Genomic DNA, 23,261 nt, shown 5'->3' with positions numbered 1-23,261 from the left:
GTTGTACTAATCGATACGATGATAATACAATGTTTAAGGAAATCACATTTCATTCACAAGTGAAGTCGTTCCAGCAAAGTTGTGCTATGTTTTGTTATTGCTGAAAAACTGACAGAATTACTGCCTAGAAATATTCTGGGAGGAGAAGCAAATAGGCTACTGTTGGAAAGGTAGGCATTCATCTTACACAGGTTAGGCTATCATTACTAAAAAAATTACTTACATACATGTTAAAGCACAATACCAATTTTACTGGGTCTTAAGCGTTTGAGACTATTTCCGTAATTACATTTATAGATTCCACAATGCTGGAGGATGTTTAATAAATTTTTTACTCTGTAATTTGCTATTACTGGTCACACACTGAATTATAATAAGATTTCAAAGTGAGAAGTTGTGTAAAGTACAAACAGACTAATGCACTGACAATCTAATAAAACAAGAACTGCATTCGACATGGAGGTATTGATTTTTTTTATTTGATTTGATTTTATCAGGGAAACAAAAACAACATTGGTCAAGCCCACTGCTACCCACACCGAAACAGGCTTTATTGTGTGGTATCGTTCCCCATGTCTCTAGTAGAGCCAACCAATGCCCTTGGACAGCGCAAGGAGATCATTTACCAGTGCTTTGGTGGACATAATTTCTTCAGGTCTGGTTGATCCGAATATTCTGTGTCTTTTAATTTCCAATACCTCGCATTCGAAGATCAAATGCGATGCGGTTTCCTCGGCCACACCACACATCCTACATTTGGGGTCTTCTTCTATTATCCCCATTGTATGTGGGTGTTTTCTGAAATTCCCATGGCCTGTCAATAGTCCAGCCATGAGTTTGATCTCTGTCATGTTCAAGCCCAGGATTGAGAGACTTCTCTTAGAAAATGGCTACGGCATCAATACCTTGCCATGTTTTTGCTTTTGGACCTTAGTCCAATATTCTACATGCTGTCTCATTGTCCAATCTGGTAGTTTTATTTGATCCTCGCCTTGGTGTTTGCTCATTACCACTAATCCTTGAGTGACCAGGGACCCACAATAGGCTTACCCTATTGCTTTCCCCTAGCGCCACAAGGACTTAGTGGCATTCTGCCACGATCTTTGATCTTGTTTCAGAGGCTTCCAGTGCTTTCAGGGCTGCATGGCTGTCTGAGTAAATGAAAATTCTACGACATGGGCAGCATCTCCGCAAATTCTCCTCCACGCACACTCTGATAGCAGATATTTCTGCTTGAAACACAGTGATCATCTTCTCTAGAGACATTGCACTCTCCAACCTTGGCTGCACCCCGTATATCCTGGGCCCAACACCTTGGTGTGTTTTCGAATCGTCAGTGAACCAGACAATGTCGCCAGTACGGTATCGGAATATGTTCTCCCATAGCTCTCTACTTCCAGTTACTACATTGAAAGACTTGTTTAAGCAGCTGGGGGTTGTTATATAGTCGGCCGGTATTTCCCCAACCATACCTATGTCTACCTGACTCAGTAATTTAGTGTGAGATCCTGTAAACCCCACGGAGTTCCAGTTTTTGCCAGTCTTTAACCTGTGTGCCCCAGCTGCTGCCTCCATCTTTACCCACAGTTGTAATGGGAGCATGTCCAGCATGGTTTCCATCCCAGAAGTGGGTGTGCTGCTAATTCCGCCTGTAAAGGTTAAGCAGGTTAGCAGGCTCCTTAGCAGCTATCTGCTGCATAGAGGTATACTTCAGTGGAGTTCTGTTTCTTTGAAATTTCAATAATCGTTCACTTTCTTGATATGCACTAGATACAATAGCATACATTCCTTATTTCCTCAGTCCTTATGGGCTACTAAAGAACATGTAGGTAAGTTTTTTGCAAACGTAAGCATTGAAAATGTTGTACAAACGAGTTGAAAGCTGAAAATGAAACGAGCGAGAAGCAGTACCAGTAAGCAAACAAGCATTGGTTATCGATAAAAATACAGTAAAAGTCGAATTAAAAGGATTACGAAAGCATGCTTTTCACATCACTTCCTTCTGTTCTCTGTTATTCGAAATATATCAACAAAAAACAAGTTACCTTAACGACGTCAAATGAGTCGTATTATTAGAGCAAATACGTATTTAAGAATAGAAAAACGTTCGAAATAGCCTTCCTGACACTATGTTATTGATGTAAGCACTCTAATTTTTAATAATTAAAACAGTTGTTGCGCGCGAACGACAAACACAATGAGCGAGAACTAATCGTAAACAGTAGTCTACTAATGTTTTGGACTATTTAAAACGGCGGCAGACCCCATCCACTCTGTCTTCAAAACAACGTACAGCGTAAGTCTATCATGGAGGCAAAGAAAAAGAAGAGAGTTGTCACACTGCCATCTCTCTTCTTTTTCTTACCTTCATGAAGTCTATAATGCCATCTCCCTTCTTTTCTTACCTACATGGACGAAATCTGCTAATGTAACTTCTCTGTGAACAGCAAAGAAGCAGATCAGGCAACTGGAGCGGGCCGCTATTACTCACTGTGGAAGCTGAATTCTAAAATCTTTACATTTTTAAAACTGGTGTAACGTTATTCATGTATTCGTGTTAATGGTTGCAGGACGGTTCTACATGATTGCTAGGATAGTGCTATTCTGGATAGAGACAAACACGGATATTTCCATTAAGGTCGTTCTGTACCGAGTAGGGTGTAAAGATAAGGTTTAGGGACGTTCAGTGTAGACGTTGACTTACTGGAGATATCTGGAAGTCAGTCGCCATGAATCGAGGATTTGGTAAAATTATTCTGCGCTTCCGTAGGAGCGGTTATGTGAAGAAGCTCATTATAAAGGCAGCGATTTCGAGTTAGATCTTGTGCAGTTTTGGAGAGCTATTAGGAGCTAGTTAAATCCTACAGAGATTTATATGAGAAGTCATATATCGCAAACTGCCAGTGGTGGTTGGGATAGTTTGAGTATCAGTTATTTGGAGTTGGCCGATTCGATTACCATTTTCAAGCTATTGTCCTGTCGTGAACACTCACGTAGGGAGAGCTGTTTTAGTTTCTCGTTTGTTGTGTTAAATGGTAGCAGTGAGAGCGAAAGACGACTCACTGTGCTTAACTGCCTGTGGTGTACGAGTACAGTAGCCTAGAGATCGAAGGACGACTTATTGTGTGGGATGTGGTACACGTAAGATCGAAAAACAGAATTTGGTAAACAGGCCCTAGACATGTTACTTGGGAACATTCGGTTTTGTGGCACCACGTAATATGCCCGATATCACACAAGATCTGCACTCTTTGGTTGAGTAATATTGCACCCAAAGGAACCCTAATGAATAGTGTTAGTACCCACTCATAGAATATCTGTGGCAAGTGCCCATATCGACGTAGTAACTCGAGGAGAACACTGTAGATGCCAATGCTTGAAGACGCTCAGATTTGAATAATCTAGTTTAACTTCGGGGTTCAAAGTGGTAGTGGCAAATAAATGTTTGAGTTTTAAATTTTTTACGTGGTTTATAGACCAGCTGAATGATAGGTTCGGAAAAAAATGGGCACTCGTACAGAGCGGAGTAATTCCGTTATTTCAAATAAACAACTTCTAATGTGGGTCGTTAAAAAATATTAGCTTACCCATTTGCTATGTCTCTCCAAGTTAAAAAAAAAAAAAAAAACTTTTCAGTAAAATCATTTCAAAGGTATGAATTAAAATAAAAAGAGAAAAAGGAAACAAGAAATAGAAAACCATAATTGTTCTGAATACTTTAGCGTCACTGATATGTGTTTGGCAGGCGCGAATTTATCTGACTATAGCTAAAATCTTTAAAGAGAAGTAGCAAACTTAGAAATCAATGTACACGCGGCTGTTCTTCAGTTCGCGTTCGAGCCGCCCAGCATGACTGTCCATGAAGGGTCGCGTGCTACTGGTAAAGGTCTTCGTCAGATCGGCGACTGTGCGCCAATAGCCCTGCAGAAGTACCAGACACCCAAGGGGATGGGGAAAAAAACACAGTAGTCCGATTTCTACAAAGGGTCTGGAGAAAATGATTAAAAATGCGAAAAAAACGTGTTCTTTTGAAGCGCAATGTGGCAGAGGGAGGAGAGCAGTTGATCCGACGTCGTCGAAAATGTGGCCACATTATTGTAAAAGGGGTTGAGCGGTGATGTGCAAACATGCAGTGCACGGGGAATTGCCCGAACCTTGGACATGGCTGTGAAGTCCAATGAAACATCGTACATTGCTACCGATATAAAATCACCTATGTTCAGGAGTTGCTTCCTGCTAACCTGCCAGCAACACAAACGTTCGCTCTGGAATTTCTTGCTCGCATGGAAGTCGACAATGAATGCCCATGGTACATTCTGTGGACAGACGAAGCCCGTTTTCACCTTCAAGGACATGTCAATACGCAAGCTGCAGACCACGAGCACCGGAAAATCCGTTTGGACATCAGCCAGTAACACTTCATTCTGCAAAAATTATTGTAGGAAACCATTAATCAGCCAAGGCCGCATAAAATATTTCTTTATTGAAGACAACCGGTTTCAACAGACTTTTCTCTTATCTTCAGGTCTTAAAAATTTTAGTTGTAAAACATATTTATTTTACTCTGGACCTCAAGCACAATATGTGAAGTGGATAAAAATCAGCACATTACACACAATTAAAACAGATCGTCCTTCAGGACTCTCAAAAATGAGTTGTGAGGTGTCGTTTATCGTAGGGCCGCTTTTTCGAGGAAATGAGTCCTGTGAGTTCTGTTACCTGTACCATCACCGGTGAACGCTATGAGTCTTTTGTGCGCTGTTATTCTAACCTTTCAGCAGCGTGGACGTGTGGGTGGGATAATTTTTATGCAAGATGGCGCTCCTCCGCGCATTTCACAGGCAGTGAAGCGGCTTCTGCAGAGGCATTTCGGAAATTCTAGAATTATCAGCCGCCATCTGCCATCCAGATCACCTTATCTTAATCCGTGTGACTTCTGGCTCTGGGGTTGTCTGAAAGTTGTTGTGTTCAGTGCTCCAATTACCAGATACGCCAGTAATACGACATTTAGAAACCGATGTCATTTCGATTTTTATGGGGTTTTTGGGCTTATGAGAATTAAAATTAGATTTTTCCCATCTGATTTCGTACGACCTTGCAGTGCTGGATGGGCTTAACTATCAGTGCCACAACTGTTGATTTCCGGACTTGTGCAGTTATCCCGTTGAACAGTATTGTTGGTATAACATGCAACTGAGACCGTAATCGTCGTATTGTGATTCATCTGTCATATGTAGCCGGCCACAGTTATGTTAAGACGCTTTCAGCGCCATCTATTGGGTAAATTTTTATTAATTTTTTTGTTTCCGTGACATTTCACCCTGCGTCAGTAACATTCTGTCATATCTGACGTCATTCTGAGAACTCTCTTTCCATAGCGTCTTGAAACTGGAACTTTGGTAATGACATCCTATACTTTCTAATACTCTTTAAAATGAAAAGATTCCAAGTTAAACGTTGAACTATAAATTCTTAATTGGCACCTCATTTGATGTATACGAATTCGAGCATCACTCGAAAGTGCGTCAAATATTTCTCTAACCTGTTTTACTTTTAGATAAATCAGTTCACAAAACACTGGCCGTTTTAATATCAAATTTTTTCCTTCAAGTTTTGTTGAACAAGTGTGAAATATAATGCATTTAAATATCCATCTGGATTTTGTTATTATTAAAAGTTCGTAAGTCAAGAGAAAGCAGAGAAGTTTAAATTTACGCTATGATTTGATACTTTTTGACACTTCATTTAGATAGCTATCAGCAGTGAAATATTGTAATTTTCCCTCGAATTAATAATTAAGATTTTTTAAATTATCCTGATAACTTTCAAGCAGATTGGTATGAATTACAGGCATGTAACTTGAATATTGGAGGTCAAAGTGGCTGATTACTTTTGATCGCATCAGGCCATAAGTACTCCACAGTTACACGAAAAAACGGTAGCAGCATGCTTATAAATATATTTAGTCATCTATGTCTTTGTTTGTATCCGATATATACTATTCACGAAGAAATTGGTCAAATATTTACTGCGTTTCAGAAAGCACACAGACATTACACTAATGGCCTACTTTTGTTTCTATTCCTTTGATGTATGTTTATTTGATTTGTTTATGTATTTAATAATGTGTGTTAGAGCTTGTTTATGGGCCAGTCGTAGGAATATTTATTTAATTTCAAGATATTTAAATGTAAAGCCTGTATTTCGTATGTGTTTCAATATGCTTGTGAGTGTGCGTTGGCTTGGAGACATGAAGGGAGCCCTCTAGCCAATCACAGCACTCTTTACTGCGGTCGGCGACTACCGAAGTCACTGGAGAGACTGTATGGAAGCGGGGAAGGAGCATCGGGCCGCAGAGGACACGGGGGAGTATTGGACTGAAGGCGCGAGGACGGTCCCAGAGTATTGAGCAGTTAGCACGTGGTCGCGGGAGATAGAATAGTTCGCAGTGCCGACTGGTACACTTGAGAGATTTCCGTGGCTTCTGCAGTGAAGACGTAGTACTCATTTAGAAGTGAATATCTCGAGAGCTATGTTGTTGCTCATAACTACACCTATGGCCATTAAAATTGCTACACCACGAAGATGACGTGCTGCATACGCGAAATTTAACCGACAGGAAGAAGATGCTGTGATATGCAAATGATTAGCTTTTCAGAGCATTCACACAAGATTGGCGCCAGTGGCGACACCTACAACGTGCTGACATGAGGAAAATTTCCAACCGATTTCTCATACACAAACAGCAGTTGACCGGCGTTGCCTGGTGAAACATTGTTGTCATGCCTCCTGTAAGGAGAAGAAATGCCTACCATCACGTTTCCGACTTTGATAAAGGTCGGATTGTAGCCTATCGCGATTGCGGTTTATCGTATCGCGACATTGCTGCTCGTGTTGGTCGAGGTCCAATGACTGTTAGCATAATATGGAATCGGTGGGTTCAGGAGGGTAATACGAAACGCCCTGCTGGATCCCAACGGCCTCGTATCGCTAGCAGTCGAGATGACAGGCATCTTATCCGCATGACTGTAACGGATCGTGCAGCTACGTCTCGATCCCTGAGTCAACAGATGGGGACGTTTGCAAGACAACAACCATTTGCACGAACAGTTCGACGACGTTTGCAGCAGCATGGACTATCAGCTCGGAGACCATGGCTGCGGCTACCCTTGACGCAACATGACAGACAGGAGCGCCTGCGATGGTGTACTCAGCGACGAACCAGGGTGCACGAATGGCAAAACGTCATTTTTTCGGATGAATCCAGGTTCTGTTTACAGCACCATGATGGTCGCATCCGTGTTTGACGACATCGCGGTGAACGCACATTGGAAGCGTGTATCACCCGGCGTGATGGTATGGTGTGCAATTGGTTACACGTTTCGGTCACCTCTTGTTTGCATTGACGGCACTTTGAACAGTGGACGTTACATTTCAGATGTGTCACGACCCGTGGCTCTACCCTTCATTCGATCCCTGCGAAACCCTACATTTCAGCAGGATAATGCACGACCGCATGTTGCAGGTCCTGTACGGGCCTTTCTGGATACAGAAATGTTCGACTGCTGCCCTGGCCAGCACATTCTCCAGATCTCTCACCAATTGAAAACGTCTGGTCAATGGTGACCGAGCAACTGGCTCGTCACAATACGCCGGTCACTACTCTTGATGAACCGTGGTATCGTGTTGAAGCTGCTTGGGCAGCTATACCTGTACACGCCATCCAAGCTCTGTTTGACTCAGTACCCAGGCGCATCAAGGCCGTTATTACGGCCAGAGGTGGTTGTTCTGGCTACTGATTTCTCAGGATCTATGCACCCAAATTGCGTGAAAATGTAATCACATGTCTGTTCTAGTATAATATATTTGTCCAATGAATACCCATTTATCATCTGCATTTCTTCTTGGTGTAGCAATTTTAATGGCCAGTAGTGTAATTACGTGAAGTAGGAATCTATTGTTTCCCTGTTATTCAACTTATATTTTATTTAATTGCTGAACCACCGACACCAATAAGTGTTTTGCAGTAATAAATGGCATTCCTAAAGGTACTTCTGCTATTGTACTCATCATTTAAAGTCGTTAAAATAGTACCTGCAGATTTTATTTAACTACAATATTTCATTTATAAACTTCTATGTTACATTCAACATTCGCAATTGCCCAGTGATAGGAACCTTCGACCATTCGATTCATGTGTATATTCATATTGAATACTGTAGACTCAGCAGTATTTGGCTTGTAATGCGTGAACTACGTATTCCAGCCCCTAGATAACGAAACCAGCCAAAACTTTTAATATTTCAACTCTGAGTATCAGGGTACGTAGTGAGAGCCACCATTAATTTTTTTGGAAAGCCCGCAATTGGGGGCTCGTCCGAGATTTGTGTCCTGAAAAGTGGCAATTCCTTTGCTCTCTGTTACTCAGCATACTATGCGAAGTGTAAAAACCTTTGCTAAACCAGTAGAGATTTCTGTAGAGTGAAGCTCTTACAAAATACAGTGTATCAACATTTCTACCATTACCATTATCTCCAGTCCTTTTCATCGCCTGTTCAGATCGCCATCCCCGGTTTTGAGATGTGGCGATCATCAGTTTCCCGACCGGTTATTACGCGATTACAATTCGCGCGAATTTCCCCCGTCAAATCTGTGTTCTTTAATTAGTTCCCGTTCACGGAAGTTATCACTCCCGTTCGTTCTCCGACCATTCTGCTCATTCCAGCTACTATTTTCCTGAGAATTCCCTTGATTTCTCTCACGATTATTATTTTGATGATGATTATTTGGATTCCCGTTTTGATAACTACCATTCGGTTTGCTCTGAGATTTGAAATTCAAAGACCACTCTAATTTCTACAAATTCCAGAAATTCGTCCACACCATCACATCGACTATGGACAAGATCCCATTGCAGATTTTCGGATAATCGTCTTTTTAACATGGTGATTTCCGTTAAAACTCCCAACGGATGTTTCTCATGCATAAGCTTGCCAAGTTCGCGCTTGCAAAAATCTCTCACAGTCCAATTACCGTACCTGTAACTCGGCCCGTTTAAAAATTCATTTTGGACCCCTGTCTGTTTTGCCTTGCTTCAAAATTTATTCAAAACACACTTTTGGAACTCTTCGTACTATTCACACGAACTACAAAAAAAAATGGTTCAAATGGCTCTGAGCACTATGGGACTTAACATTTATGGTCATCAGTCCCCTAGAACTTAGAACTACTTAAACCTAACTAACCGAAGGACAGCACACAACACCCAGCCATCACGAGGCAGAGAAAATCCCTGACGCGGCCGGGAATCGAACCCGGGAACCCGGGCGTAGGAAGCGAGAACGCTACCGCACGACCACGAGATGCGGGCCACGAACTACATTTAACATTTGGGCAAGACTGTGGGTCTTCCTCCAAATGCCGTTTAACGTATTTTATTCGACATGCCATGAACAAAAGCCTTCCTATACGCAGCCAAGAAATTTACTGGGTGATATCTTACGTCATCTGTGTAACATTTCACGGATCCGGTATTTGCCCAAGGGATGTTTATAACCGACGTGGCCTGTTGGGAGGCTAACGAATTTAAATCACTTTTTATCTTTAGAATGAGGTTTTCACTCTGCAGCGGAGTGTTCGCTGATATGAAACTTCCTGGCAGAGTAAAACTGTGTGCCGGACCGAGACTCGAAATCGGGACCTTTGCCTCTCGCGGGCAAGTGCTCTACCAACTGAGCTATCCAAGTACGACTCACGCCGCGTCCTCACAGCTTTACTTCTGCCAGTACCTCGCCTCCTACCTTCCAAACTACAGAAGCTCTCCTGCGAAACTTGCAGAACAAGCACTCCTGAAAGAAAGGATTTGCGGAGACATGGCTTAGCCACAGCCTGGGGGATGTTTCCAGAATGAGATTTTCACTCTGCAGCGGAGTGTGCGCTGATATGAAATTTCCTGGTAGATTAAAACTGTGTGCCGGACCGAGACTCGAACTCCCGAGTTCGAGTCTCGGTCCGGCACACAGTTTTAATCTGCCAGGAAATTTCACTTTTTATCTGCTGCATTTGTTTTTTAAAGTCATTTTGACTAGTGATACTGGACTCTATTTTATCTTTAATTTTGCCCACTTCTTTCTCCTCCTTACCTACACGATTGGCAATGTCACTAATTGCTAAATTTGTATCGCTTTTATGAGCATCTTGCGCTTTTATACAGTTACTTACCTTGCCTCCAAGTTCCGTCTGTATCTTATCCATTTTTCTCGAAGATATTTTTCCACTGATTCGATTTTAGATTTTACTATTACAACTTTGTAATTTTTCCTATATCCACTTGGACACATTTTAATTTATCATCAATTGCTTTTTCAAGATTACCCATAATTTTTTCAACTTCCTTTTTCATAGCAGAACCTATTTCAGTTCACATTGCACCCATAGCAGACCGAATTGTATCAGTAACTGTTTATGAAAATCATACAGACTGCACCCATAACCCGAGACAGGCGATCTTAGAATCTATACTTACCTCAAACGACCTGCCAGCTTTTACTCTGACGGCACGTTGCCGAGAAAATCCCAGTAAAACAATTGCTTATCTTGGATTTTATAATTAGGGCAATTGGGCAAGGTTTGACATCTTGGATTTTTTAATTTCCCGCTATTTTATACTCAGGGCAAATGATGTGTAACGTCAGAGGATTAAGTGAAATCCATCAGCGCAAATCACCTAGTTTGAATTTCATACCATTTCTTAATTTTCCTCCACTTTATACACCGCGCAATTGGCCCTCGATGTTAGGGACTTAGGGGGAAAACTGACAGTGTTACAGGACGGCGTCATCGATGATGTCTTCGATAACATAATGGGAAACCTGTAAAAATGCAGACAGCTCCTGTATGCACTTCGCCCCACTACTTTCCATTGGGCTCAGGTCGGAACTGTGGGCAGGTCAATCCATTTCAGGAATGTTATTGTCTACAAGCCATTGCCTAATAAAACCTGTTTTATGACAAGCTGCATTGTCATGGTGATACAGTCAATCATCGTGTCTAGAAAAGCGTCTCTCTACTGTGTATACAATGCTGAAAAATGTGTTTATATCCGGCCGCATTTAGTGCTTTCCTAAGCGCAACGAGGGATCTACATGCTAAGCAAGAAAAACACCCGCCATACCGTTATACCGCTGCCCCCACATCGCTCACCCCCATGCTTCGCTGTTGGCACTACACATTATTACAGGAAACGGTCTTCAGGCATTCGCCAAACCCAAACCCTTCCATCTAATTGCCACACGGTGTAGCTTGATTCATCACTCCAAACAATTCATTTCCAATCTTGCAGTGTACGGTGCCGTCACTTCTTGCTTTCAAGTCTACCTGCCCGTGAAAAATGTGTAGTCCTGGTTCAGCTGTGGTTGTTCCTTCGTGTTTCCACTTCACAATCACATCACCAGTAGTCGACTTGGACAGATTTAAAAGGATATCCCTAACTGATCTGTCACTCAGGTGACAGCCGATAACTGGTCCGTGTTCGAAGCCTCTGACTTGACGGACCCTTTCTGCTATTACTGTTTCTCTACCGACACCGAGTGAGGTGGCGCAGTGGTTACCACACTGGAAAACGTTGGAAATTTATGGTAAGCACTATGGGACCAAATTGCTTAGGTCATCAGTCCCTAAGCTTACGCACCACTTAATGTAACATAAACTACACTCCTGGAAATGGAAAAAAGAACACATTGACACCGGTGTGTCAGACCCACCATACTTGCTCCGGACACTGCGAGAGGGCTGTACAAGCAATGATCACACGCACGGCACAGCGGACACACCAGGAACCGCGGTGTTGGCCGTCGAATGGCGCTAACTGCGCAGCATTTGTGCACCGCCGCCGTCAGTGTCAGCCAGTTTGCCGTGGCATACGGAGCTCCATCGCAGTCTTTAACACTGGTAGCATGCCGCGACAGCGTGGACGTGAACCGTATGTGCAGTTGACGGACTTTGAGCGAGGGCGTATAGTGGGCATGCGGGAGGCCGGGTGGACGTACCGCCGAATTGCTCAACACGTGGGGCGTGAGGTCTCCACAATACATCGATGTTGTCGCCAGTGGTCGGCGGAAGGTGCACGTGCCCGTCGACCTGGGACCGGACCGCAGCGACGCACGGATGCACGCCAAGACCGTAGGATCCTACGCAGTGCCGTAGGGGACCGCACCGCCACTTCCCAGCAAATTAGGGACACTGTTGCTCCTGGGGTATCGGCGAGGACCATTCGCAACCGTCTCCATGAAGCTGGGCTACGGTCCCGCACACCGTTAGGCCGTCTTCCGCTCACGCCCCAACATCGTGCAGCCCGCCTCCAGTGGTGTCGCGACAGGCGTGAATGGAGGGACGAATGGAGACGTGTCGTCTTCAGCGATGAGAGTCGCTTCTGCCTTGGTGCCAATGATGGTCGTATGCGTGTTTGGCGCCGTGCAGGTGAGCGCCACAATCAGGACTGCATACGACCGAGGCACACAGGGCCAACACCCGGCATCATGGTGTGGGGAGCGATCTCCTACACTGGCCGTACACCACTGGTGATCGTCGAGGGGACACTGAATAGTGCACGGTACATCCAAACCGTCATCGAACCCATCGTTCTACCATTCCTAGACCGGCAAGAGAACTTGCTGTTCCAACAGGACAATGCACGTCCGCATGTATCCCGTGCCACCCAACGTGCTCTAGAAGGTGTAAGTCAACTACCCTGGCCAGCAAGATCTCCGGATCTGTCCCCCATTGAGCATGTTTGGGACTGGATGAAGCGTCGTCTCACGCGGTCTGCACGTCCAGCACGAACGCTGGTCCAACTGAGGCGCCAGGTGGAATTGGCATGGCAAGCCGTTCCACAGGACTACATCCAGCATCTCTACGATCGTCTCCATGGGAGAATAGCAGCCTGCATTGCTGCGAAAGGTGGATATACACTGTACTAGTGCCGACATTGTACATGCTCTGTTGCCTGTGTCTATGTGCCTGTGGTTCTGTCAGTGTGATCATGTGATGTATCTGACCCCAGGAATGTGTCAATAAAGTTTCCCCTTCCTGGGACAATGAATACACGGTGTTCTTATTTCAATTTCCAGGAGTGTATATTACGCTAAGGACAACACACACACCCATGCCTGAGGGAGGACTCGAACCTCTGACGGAGGGGGAGGGGGGGAGGGAGGAGAGAGGCGGGGGGGGGGGGGGGGAGCCGCGCGAACCGTGACAAGGCGGCCCTGACTGTACGGCTACCCCGCGCGGCCTACCACACTGGATTCCCATTCAAGAGGACGGCTGTTTGACTCTGCGTCCCATCCTGATTTCTCTGAATCGATTGACACAAATGCTACGATGGTTCCTTCCCTCATCCGAGGTTCTTCTCCGCCTCTAATGAGCTCGCTGTCGACAGGGAGTTAAACAACAATCTTCCTTTCTTCTCTAGTGACAGCACGACACTCCCCGCATCCTCTTGCACTGGCGGTTCCGCCTCTGGTGATCTCTAAGGGTCAACCCGGAATGAGAATCCAGTGCCTTAGGCACCGCACGCCCTCATTCCATCCTTTATTAAGTGCCACTCGCAGAGAGCTCATTCGATGAAACTTCAGTTTCTCTCAGCGTATAAGGTGTCCAGATAACTTCTGGGAATGCGGCCGAGTAACGTCATCGATAACCGCCGATATTTCAGCAAGTGCACACCCTGTCGTTTTGGTGTTGTGTGATGTCCTTAGGTTAGTTAGGTTTAAGTAGTTCTGAGTTCTAGGGGACCGATGACCATAGATGTTGAGTCCCATAGTGCTCAGAGCCATTTGAACCAACCCTGTCGTTTTCAAAGCCCAAATACGACAGGCGACTGCTGTGCAAGGAAATTTAAAACCTCGGTACGCAGAGGATATGCAGAAAGATAATACACACGCAGCAAATATTAACACCACTGCACAACCAAGATAACCTACATCAGAAGATATCGATAGTGATTATTTATAACCAATGAGTGAGACAGCATTGAGTCTATTCAGTTGTTGTTTGATTGGTAATAGAGCAGGATTCCATGCAAAATTTAAACAAGAACCTCCACATCCAACAAAACCTTCTCAGTTTGTAAGCCGTGTCACTTCGAACCAAACATTTCAAATTTCGAAAGCTGTCTGCACCATCATCATCAGGAGTGAAAATCACTTATTCCCAGCCATCCGACGTCACTCGATCGTGAAGTAAGATTGAGCTACTCAACTTGCCTTCCTTGCATACGTCATTCCTCTCTGGAAAGGTACATATGCTACCATTGCTTGTCTGTAAGCAGAACACTGTGTCAGTCCTGTCAGCGATTTCAGAACTTGATGACCAGGGCGGGGCCAGGTATCAAAAGCTCGAATGTTTTATTCGCATTGACACGGCTTGCAAACCGAGACAATTTTATTGAAGTATGCCATCACGGAGGACTCTGAGGACGCTTGCGAATTTAAATTTAAATTAGTCCTTTAATAACGCTATCACAATAGCTGGAAGTGTATTCCAGAATCTCTGTGTTGTTATATTCCATAGCATGATCAGTGCCAAGGCAATGTTCTGCAATAGAAGATTTGTTCGACTATTGTAAATCTATGTGACACTTATGTTCAGTACACTGGTGCTCCACAGTCCCGATGCTGTGAACAGTTATGGCATGTCACATCTGCGAGAAATACGACTAATATCTGACTAACCCCCCCCCCCCAAAAAAAAACAACTAAAAAACTCCGTCCGAACAGGCCTTGGAATGCCCAACGGGACCGACCGGCCGCCGTGTCATCCTCTGCCCACAGGCGTCACTGGATGCAGATATGTAGGGGCATGTGGTCAGCAGACCGCTCTCCCGGCCGTATGACAGTTTACGAGACCGGAGCCGCTACTTCTCAATCCAGTAGCTCCTCAGTTTGCCTCACAAGGGCTGAGTGCACCCCGCTTGGCAACAGCGCTCGGCAGACCAGATGGTCACTCATCCAACTGCTAACCCAGCCCGACAGGACTTAACTTCGGTGATCTGACGTAACCGCTGTTACCACTGCGACAAGGCCGTTGGCCTTGCACACACCAAGTTCATCCTTCACGGATCCTAAAAGGTACCCTTGAAAGGGCACGGCCGACTTCCTTCCCTAATCCGATGGAACCGATGACGAAACTGTTTGATCCCCTCCCTGAATCCACCAACCAACTCTCGAACAGCGCGCATAAAAAACCTCTGATTTCTATTATTTTACTAATCAATTCTTCCTATGTATGTGAACACGAGCAAAATATATATGCATTCGGAGAAGAAAGCAGGTGATTCTCCAGATTAGCTGAGAGCACTAATGCGCTCCTTCCTGAACTCTGGTAGCCGCCCCGGCCCCGGATCGAATCCGACCGGCGGATTTTTAGGTGGTTTTCCACTTTGCACTAGGTGAATACCGACGAATTGCAGACATTTGTAACAGGTTCGCACTATTACATATGATTTACACTAGACAGAGACAGCTAGGGTACGCTGAATCTGTCCCGGGGGGTTCGGGGTGGCGACAGCAAGCGTATCCGGCCACCCCTTCGAACTAATATGCCAAATCCGACTGTAACAGTGCCGACCCTGCACAATTAGTGGGACTAAGGCTAAAGCGATAAATATATACAAGAAAGCAGGTGACTGACATTACATGAGGAGAGCCAGAAGCAACGAAGAACGTCTTTGTTTTAATGACTACCACCCCATTTCGCGTATCATATCTGCGGAACACCCTCCCCTGTTTTTCAATAATACAAAATGAGCTGCCCTTCTTTGGACTTTTTCAATGTCTTCAGAAGAGGGCGGACAAGCATACTGTAGGCAGTCTCCTTGGTAAACCCATTGCATTTTCTAATTGTTCAGCGAATAAATAGCAGTTTTCGGTTCTCTTTCCACACAGCATTTTGTATGTGATCGTTTCAGTTTACGTTATTCGTAACTGTAATCAGCAAGTACTTAGTTGAATTCACAGTCTCTTAGATTTTTGTGATTTATTGTGTAACCGAAATTTAGCAGAATCTTTTTAGTACTTACGTGAATGGCTTCACAGTTATCAATATTTAGAGTCAACTGCCACCTTTCGCACTCTACGGATATCATCTCTAAATCATGCTGCATTTGGTTTTGATCACCTGATGACTTTACAAGACGGTAAATGACACTATCGTATGCGAACAATCTAAGAGGGCTGCTCAGATTTGTCTCCCAAATTGTTTATATAGATCAGCAACAGCAGAGGGCCTATAACGCTTCCTAGGAGAGCACCAGATATTACTTCTGTTTTACTCGATGACTTTCCGTCAGTTATTACAAACTGTGACCTTTCTGACAGAAAATCACAGTTCCAGTCACACGACTTGAGATTATCCGTAGGCAAGCAGTTTGCTTAGAAGTCGCTTGTGAAAAGCGGTATCAAAAGCATTTTGGAAATCCAGAAACACGGAATGAATTTGACATTCTCTGTCTATAGCACTCACTAGTTCACGAGAATAATGAACTAGTTGTGTTTCAAAAGAAAATATTTTCTTAATCCGTGTTGGCTATTTGTCAAAAAATTTCTTCTGAACAGTTTACAATGTTCGAACACAGTATATGTTCCAAAATCCTACGGAAAATCGAATGAAACAGGTACGTAAAACAGCAGATTTCTTTAAAACTAGATAAAAAAACTTCAAAGGTAACTAAACGATTTATTGCGCTGGCGTGTAGGCAAATAAGAAAAGATGCATATTACCATTTCATTCTGGATGAACAGACCACATGTGCGTAGTAGGCCATCACTGTATCAATCAGTCTCACTCTATTCCTCACGACAAGTGACTAAAAATAGCCACGAAACACATCAGATTATTACAATTTGCGATGCTTTTGTAAATCAGCATTTAACTTCACGTCACATGTATGTACTCAAAAGTGTTTTGTTTAAAACGTACACTTACCGTGAATTATTGAGCACTTCCGAGATTGTCCAAGAGAATGTATCCGACGTGATATTGCTAAAGTGGAGTTTTAGCCCGTATCCTTTGGCTTCCGCTTGAAGCATGTTGAGTTCTTGATCACAAAATATAGGAATACCGATCACTGGCACACCATGATACATAGCTTCGAGCGTACTTAGCAGGCCGCCGTGGGTTATGAAGAGTCTTACGTTCTTGTGTGCTGAAAATGCCAAAAACAAATATGGGAAACGTTAGCTTTTGATTTTCTTTATAATATTTTGCGTTTCATGCAAGAATGTGAAAAAGCACGACATCTCAACATCATAAGATTAATAAACAGGAAAAGAAAATGGAAATAGTAACATTAAATATCGCACGTTAACGTGCACTGGAACAATCGTAGAATCCCCAAAGAGTAGTGCCAAGCCAAATTCGTTACTATTTTTAAGAAAAGAGTTTGCTCAGAGTTTAGCGAGTACAGAGGGCCAAGCGTTTTAGATGTACCTTATGAGACATACTCTAACAAGGGGAGGCCGCCAATTGTAAAATTCAGATCCGATTCATACTGCGCATAACAAAAGCTCATGGCCAGAGGTGTAATGTGGCAAAGCACCAAGATGCACTTCTCAGCCGTTGTCGAGAAAATCGACAGTTAAAATAAACCGTTGCCATGAAATACTCTCTACGATTAATAATTTTCTATAGCGTCGTGGCGCAGCGGTAAGCGCTCGGGTTCGTAATCTGAAGGTCCCCGGATCGAATCTCGCGCCATGCAACATTTTTTTATTATAATTTTATTGTAATTCAAATACACACACACACACACACACACACACACATATATATATATATATATATATATATATATATATATATATATATATATATATATATATATATATATATATATAGCGGATCGCTATCCAATTGTACCGCCTCCATTTTTCCGTTTGTTTAACAGGGTCCGCACTGATTTTCGACGATGTTATAAGTTGCGCTAGGGACCGCATCTACCTTCTTTCGAAGTTAGCAGGCAACTACGCTGTTATGCGGCGGCTCGTTCCGGCCCATTCAACATCTGTCCTTCAAGTGTAACGAGCGAGTAACGGAGTTTATATTTCATACCTGCCACAGAAAATTTGTGTTCGTGCTGTTCCTATTCTAATTCGAACGTTTGACTTACGCTATACGTATTCGTTTCGGAATATCGTTTCTACGTCTTCCGTTAACTATACATGGTTAACATTATGAAGACAATTAATAACATTTGTGAAATACAACTTTGTTTGCGGAAAACATAATGATGTTCGAAGTCGTCAGTTTTTCCACGACAAACGACTTTCAACAACTTATTATATGCATAATTGTTGCAACTGATTGCCGGGAATTATATATATATATATATATATATATATATATATATATATATATATGTGTGTGTGTGTGTGTGTGTGTGTGTGTATACACACATTTGAATTACAAAAAACAAATACTAAAAAAAAAAAGTTTCATGGCGCGAGATTCGATCCGGCGACCTTCGGATTACGAACCCGAGCGCTTACCGCTGCGCCACGACGCTGTAGGAAGTTATTAATCGTAGAGAGTATTTCACTGCAACGGTTTATTTCAACTGTCGATTTTCTCGACAACGGCTGAGAAGTGCATCTTGGTGCTTTGCCACATTACACCTCTGGCCACGAGCCTTTATTATGCGCAGTATGAATCGAATCTGAATTTCACAATTGGCGGCCTCCCCTTGTAAGACAATAAATAAATAAATAAAAAGTAGAAACAGAAACAACGCAGCACGGAGCTATGCAAATTGGTCACAATTTATATTCATACAGGTATCGACGGAAAATGTAAAATAGTAAACTTTGGCGGCCGGTGGATGAACGTGTAACGCTGCAGCGCGGATTCACCGTGCTGCTGACAATGAGAGTTAACAAAGGGCATTACGATGCCGCGATGTCCGTGCACTCAGCTGGACAGTACCTGCGCCTCGCTGACAGGCGCGTGAATAGTATACGTAGATGTCAACATTTGAGAGTGGACGTGTACCTGGGCTCAAAGGAACATCCTGGAATATGAGCCATGGTGAAATTTGCTGCTTTGAAGAGCGCGCCGCAGCGCGTTGAGTGAAGCAGTCGCCCTCCGTTTCTGGCGGTGGCGCCGCTGTGGCAACCGCAGCTTTGGTGTCTCCCTCTGGTGGAAAAAGGGAAAGGTTGCCTGTTCACGTGGATTTAAGGGGTGCGATAAGCTCGCCAGTCGGTCGCCTGCTCTACCCTCTCATCAATCCAACCTCTTCACTCCCCACACACCTTGCTGTTAGACTGTACACCTCCCTTGTTCGCCCCATCCTTGAATACGCGGTGGTGGTGTGGGGCAATGCTGCCCCCACTCACCTCCGCCGACTCCAAACCGTCCAGAACCGGGCTCTCCGGCGTGCCCTTCGCCTCCCCTTCCACTTCCCAACCCAAGAGCTCCACAACCTGGCTGAAGTGCCGCTCTTTCGTACCCGCATCCTCTCCGCAGCCAAGTCCTTTTACCAACAAACCCGTCACTCTCCTAATCCCTTAATCCTTTCCCTGGGTACCCGTGTTCACCGTCTAGCCACCACTCGATGGCCTGACCTTTTATTCCGCCCCTATGACTTCGCATGCACTAGCCACCTCATCTCATGACAATTACTCTCCCTCACACCATAGATCATCTCCCCCAACATGTCAGGTCGTTCACTCCCCTCAGCACGCCACCCCCCTTCCAGCCATTCTGTCCCCAATGTTGGCCTAATCATGACAGGCCCTTCCTTTTTCCACTTCTTCATCTGTCACCCTCTGACTTCTTTCTCTTCCCCCCCCCCCCCCCAACCCACCACTTCAAGATTGACTGCCACCACCATCAAGACGCCGCTATGAAGAAGAGGAGGCCAGGACAATGGCCTTTCGCTTTCACTAACTCTCACTATTCCTCCTCCTCTCCTTTACTCTGTAATTTAATCGTAATTCCCCGCTAGTCAATGGGCCATTCGTTTTCCCCCACTCTTCTACTATCCCTTCTACTGTCCTGTCTTCTTTCATCAACTTAAAAAAAAAACTGGCCAGTCAATTGGGCCATTCGTTTTCCCATTTCTTCCACTATCAGTCCGACTATCCTTTCAACTTAAAAAAAAAAAAACAAAAAAAAACACCAGCACAAAAGTCAAGTAACAACCACAACCACCATGTCATCCCACATTCTCACCACACCATTTAAGAAGGCGAAGCGCACTAAGCGCTAGAACTTCGTCCCCAGCAGAGGGTTCAGCCCTCAGTCATGTGCGTCTGCGTCTGCGCCAGTCGGTCAGTTGGTCAGCCGGGTCAGTGTGGGGCAGTCAGTGTCTGTCCGTCGTCCGGAGTGCTAGCATGTGTTAGGCCGCCAGCCCGCTCGAGTTTGTTCAGGCAATGGTCATTGGCGGTTGGATCGATCGGTTGGTCGGTCCCGCACTGGGACACAAGATGACTTGTCCGTCTTGAGCGCCGGCGCATGTGAGGTCGCCACGTCAGTCCAGTGGGCAGAGCCGTATAGCCAGGGGTAGTGGCTTCGCGGCCGACACGAGAGCAACAGAAGTCAACCCACGACATCGGCCTGGCCGGTGCGAGCTGCGACGCCGTGAGACGGGAGATCGGCGCGCCTTCCTGCGTCCGTTGAAGCGGCTGGCAGCGGACAGTTCGGGAGAGCGGTTTGGGTGTGCTGCGCCAGGTCTTCGCCAGACATCGCAGTTTTTTTAAAGTTAAGTGATTCGTGATATGTTGTTTCATTTACTTGTTAAATTCTACTTGTTTGCTTGGTCAGTTTCTCGTCCCCAGCTTCCTCGTCTGTCTCCCGTCCGCATTTGTTAGGCAGTTAGTGTCTGTCTGTCTGTCTGTCTGTCGGTCTGCCGTACGTTAATAGCTGCCTCTGTCATGTTTGTCGGCTTCGGTGTTAACGAGTTTATTGCTTAAGGTGTAAATGCCGAATTCCTGAAATATGTTTTCATCTTGCCTATCACCTTGAGAGGCGGTATATGCGTAATGTAGAGCATGTTGTACATTTTATGTAAGTCTGAATTTCATGGGTTTTTATTTAAATGGTCATTTTAGTGTATAAAGTCGCCATCCTTCCACCGTAAGAGTATTTTAAAAATCAAGTTGCACCTTCGGTGGCAAGTTAATCTTTAAATGTTAGTGTTTTGTACCATTTGCATCCCTCCTACCGGGTGCATAGTTTATGTGCTTGTGTGAGTTGTTAAAATTTTTAGTTTAAAGTTATCTGGTGTGTTGCAGATTTGCACCAGTGTAATCTTTCAGAGGTTGTTGTGAGCGGTCGTGACTACAGCCGTGTCAAAAGGGAGTGGCAAGGTTCTCAGCCCGAAAGCTCATGCAGTCAAAAAAATTTGTTCTTCCTGCCTTTGAATAAATTGTGACTTGATATTTAGAGGGTGCTTTCTGATAATAATTTTAAATATCTGTTTCTAAAAAAAAAAAAGACGGCTTTTAGGAAAAAATTTCCATTTGTTGAAAGAAATTTGATTTGTTTTCTTCAGTTACTCCCTGGCAACTACTTCCACGCTCACTTAGTGTGATTAAATGTGTTAATGTTCTTGATGAATCGCTAGTAAATAAAGCAAATTCTTAAAAAAAAAGGTTTTGAAAGTAAATTCACGGTTCACCACTGGTATCCTGCCGCCGCTGGCAGCGCGGATTGACCCTGCTGCTAACAATGACAGCTAACAAAGGGCATGACGATGCCGCGATGTTCGTGTACTCAGTTGGACAGTAGCTGCGCCTCGCTGACAGGCGCGTGAATAATATACGTAGATGTCAACATTTGAGAGTGGACGTGTACCTGGGATCAAGGAAACATCTTGGAATATTCGGCGAATCGCTCGACATTTGAACAGAAGCGATCCTGACGAGTTGGCAGGAATGGATGGACCATGAACGAACACAGCGTCAAGAAGAAAGCCGTCGACCTAGAGAGACAACATGCCTTGAGGAACGAGCAATCGTCAGAAGGGCACGCGCAACTGGTACTTCAGTGACCACAAGGACCATTAACAGGTGGCTCGCAGAAAGGGGCTGAGCTCGCGGCGACCCTTGGGCCAACTACCATTGATCTCTGTACATGAACAAGCCCATTTGCAGTGATGTCGAGGATATTCGGCCTGGAATCTCATTGGCTAGAGTAGAACTGTCTTCAGTGATGGGCCACGCTGCGAACTAAGCCCCGGTGACGAGCAAAGACGTTTTGTCGCGAAAGATAGAAAACAGGGTTAAAAATAAAGATGTAGGCTTGGAAATTCTTGCTACCAGCGAGGCAGACATGACCGAACATAGCTTAAGTGTAATGTTTACTCTGCTAACAAGAGCGGACTATGCCGCATCACGAGGCTGGAGAGCCATTACAAGCCGCATCCCTTGGACACAGCGAACACAGCGGAGTACAGCCTGTTCGTCACGTGGGCATCACGTGCTGCCGCGTGACACACACGCAACGCTCGAGGGTACTGGAAACTTCTAGAACTAGTGGTACCGGTTGCACTACTGCCTATAAAAAGGCTAGCCGCCATAGTGTTGGAGGAGTGATGGCAGTGATGGAACAGCTGGTCAGTCAGTCAGATAGCTGGAGTTACGATGCTGTGAGATTGTACGAGGTGCATTCAAGTTCTAAGGCCTCCGATTTTTTTTCTAATTAACTACTCACCCGAAATCGATGAAACTGGCGTTACATCTCGACGTAATCGCCCTGTAGACGTACACATTTTTCACAACGCTGACGCCATGATTCCATGGCATCGGCGAAGGCTTCTTTAGGAGTCTGTTTTGACCACTGGAAAATCGCTGAGGCAATAGCAGCACGGCTGGTGAATGTGCGGCCACGAAGAGTGTCTTTCATTGTTGGAAAAAGCCAAAAGTTGCCAGGAGCCAGGTCATGTGAGTAGGGAGCATGAGGAATCACTTCAAAGTTGTTATCACGAAGATACTGTTGCGTAACGTTAGCTCGATGTGCGGGTGCGTTGTCTTGGTGAAACAGCACACGCGCAGCCCTTCCCGGACGTTTTTGTTGCAGTGCAGGAAGGAATTTGTTCTTCAAAACATTTTCGTAGGATGCACCTGTTACCGTAGTGCCCTTTGGAACGCAATGGGTAAGGATTACGCCCTCGCTGTCCCAGAACATGGACACCATCATTTTTTCAGCACTGGCGGTTACCCGAAATTTTTTTTGGTGGCGGTGAATCTGTGTGCTTCCATTGAGCT

At 44.6% G+C, this 23,261-nt stretch overlaps 1 protein-coding gene across 1 annotated transcript in view; it reads right to left on the bottom strand.

Moving 5' to 3' along the window:
- Positions 1-23,261, bottom strand: part of LOC126100644 (uncharacterized) — a 290,010-nt gene that overhangs the window by 173,082 nt on the left and 93,667 nt on the right. Inside the window, exon 5 of the mRNA XM_049911273.1 lies at positions 16,984-17,203. Coding sequence (XP_049767230.1) covers positions 16,984-17,203 — 220 coding nt within the window. The remainder of the gene's footprint in view (positions 1-16,983; positions 17,204-23,261) is intronic.

Source organism: Schistocerca cancellata, chromosome 9 (assembly GCF_023864275.1).
Source record: "Schistocerca cancellata isolate TAMUIC-IGC-003103 chromosome 9, iqSchCanc2.1, whole genome shotgun sequence".
Lineage (NCBI taxonomy): Eukaryota > Metazoa > Arthropoda > Insecta > Orthoptera > Acrididae > Schistocerca > Schistocerca cancellata.
Note: the sequence above shows the minus strand (reverse complement) of the source record. Positions and strands in the feature narration are given on the sequence as shown.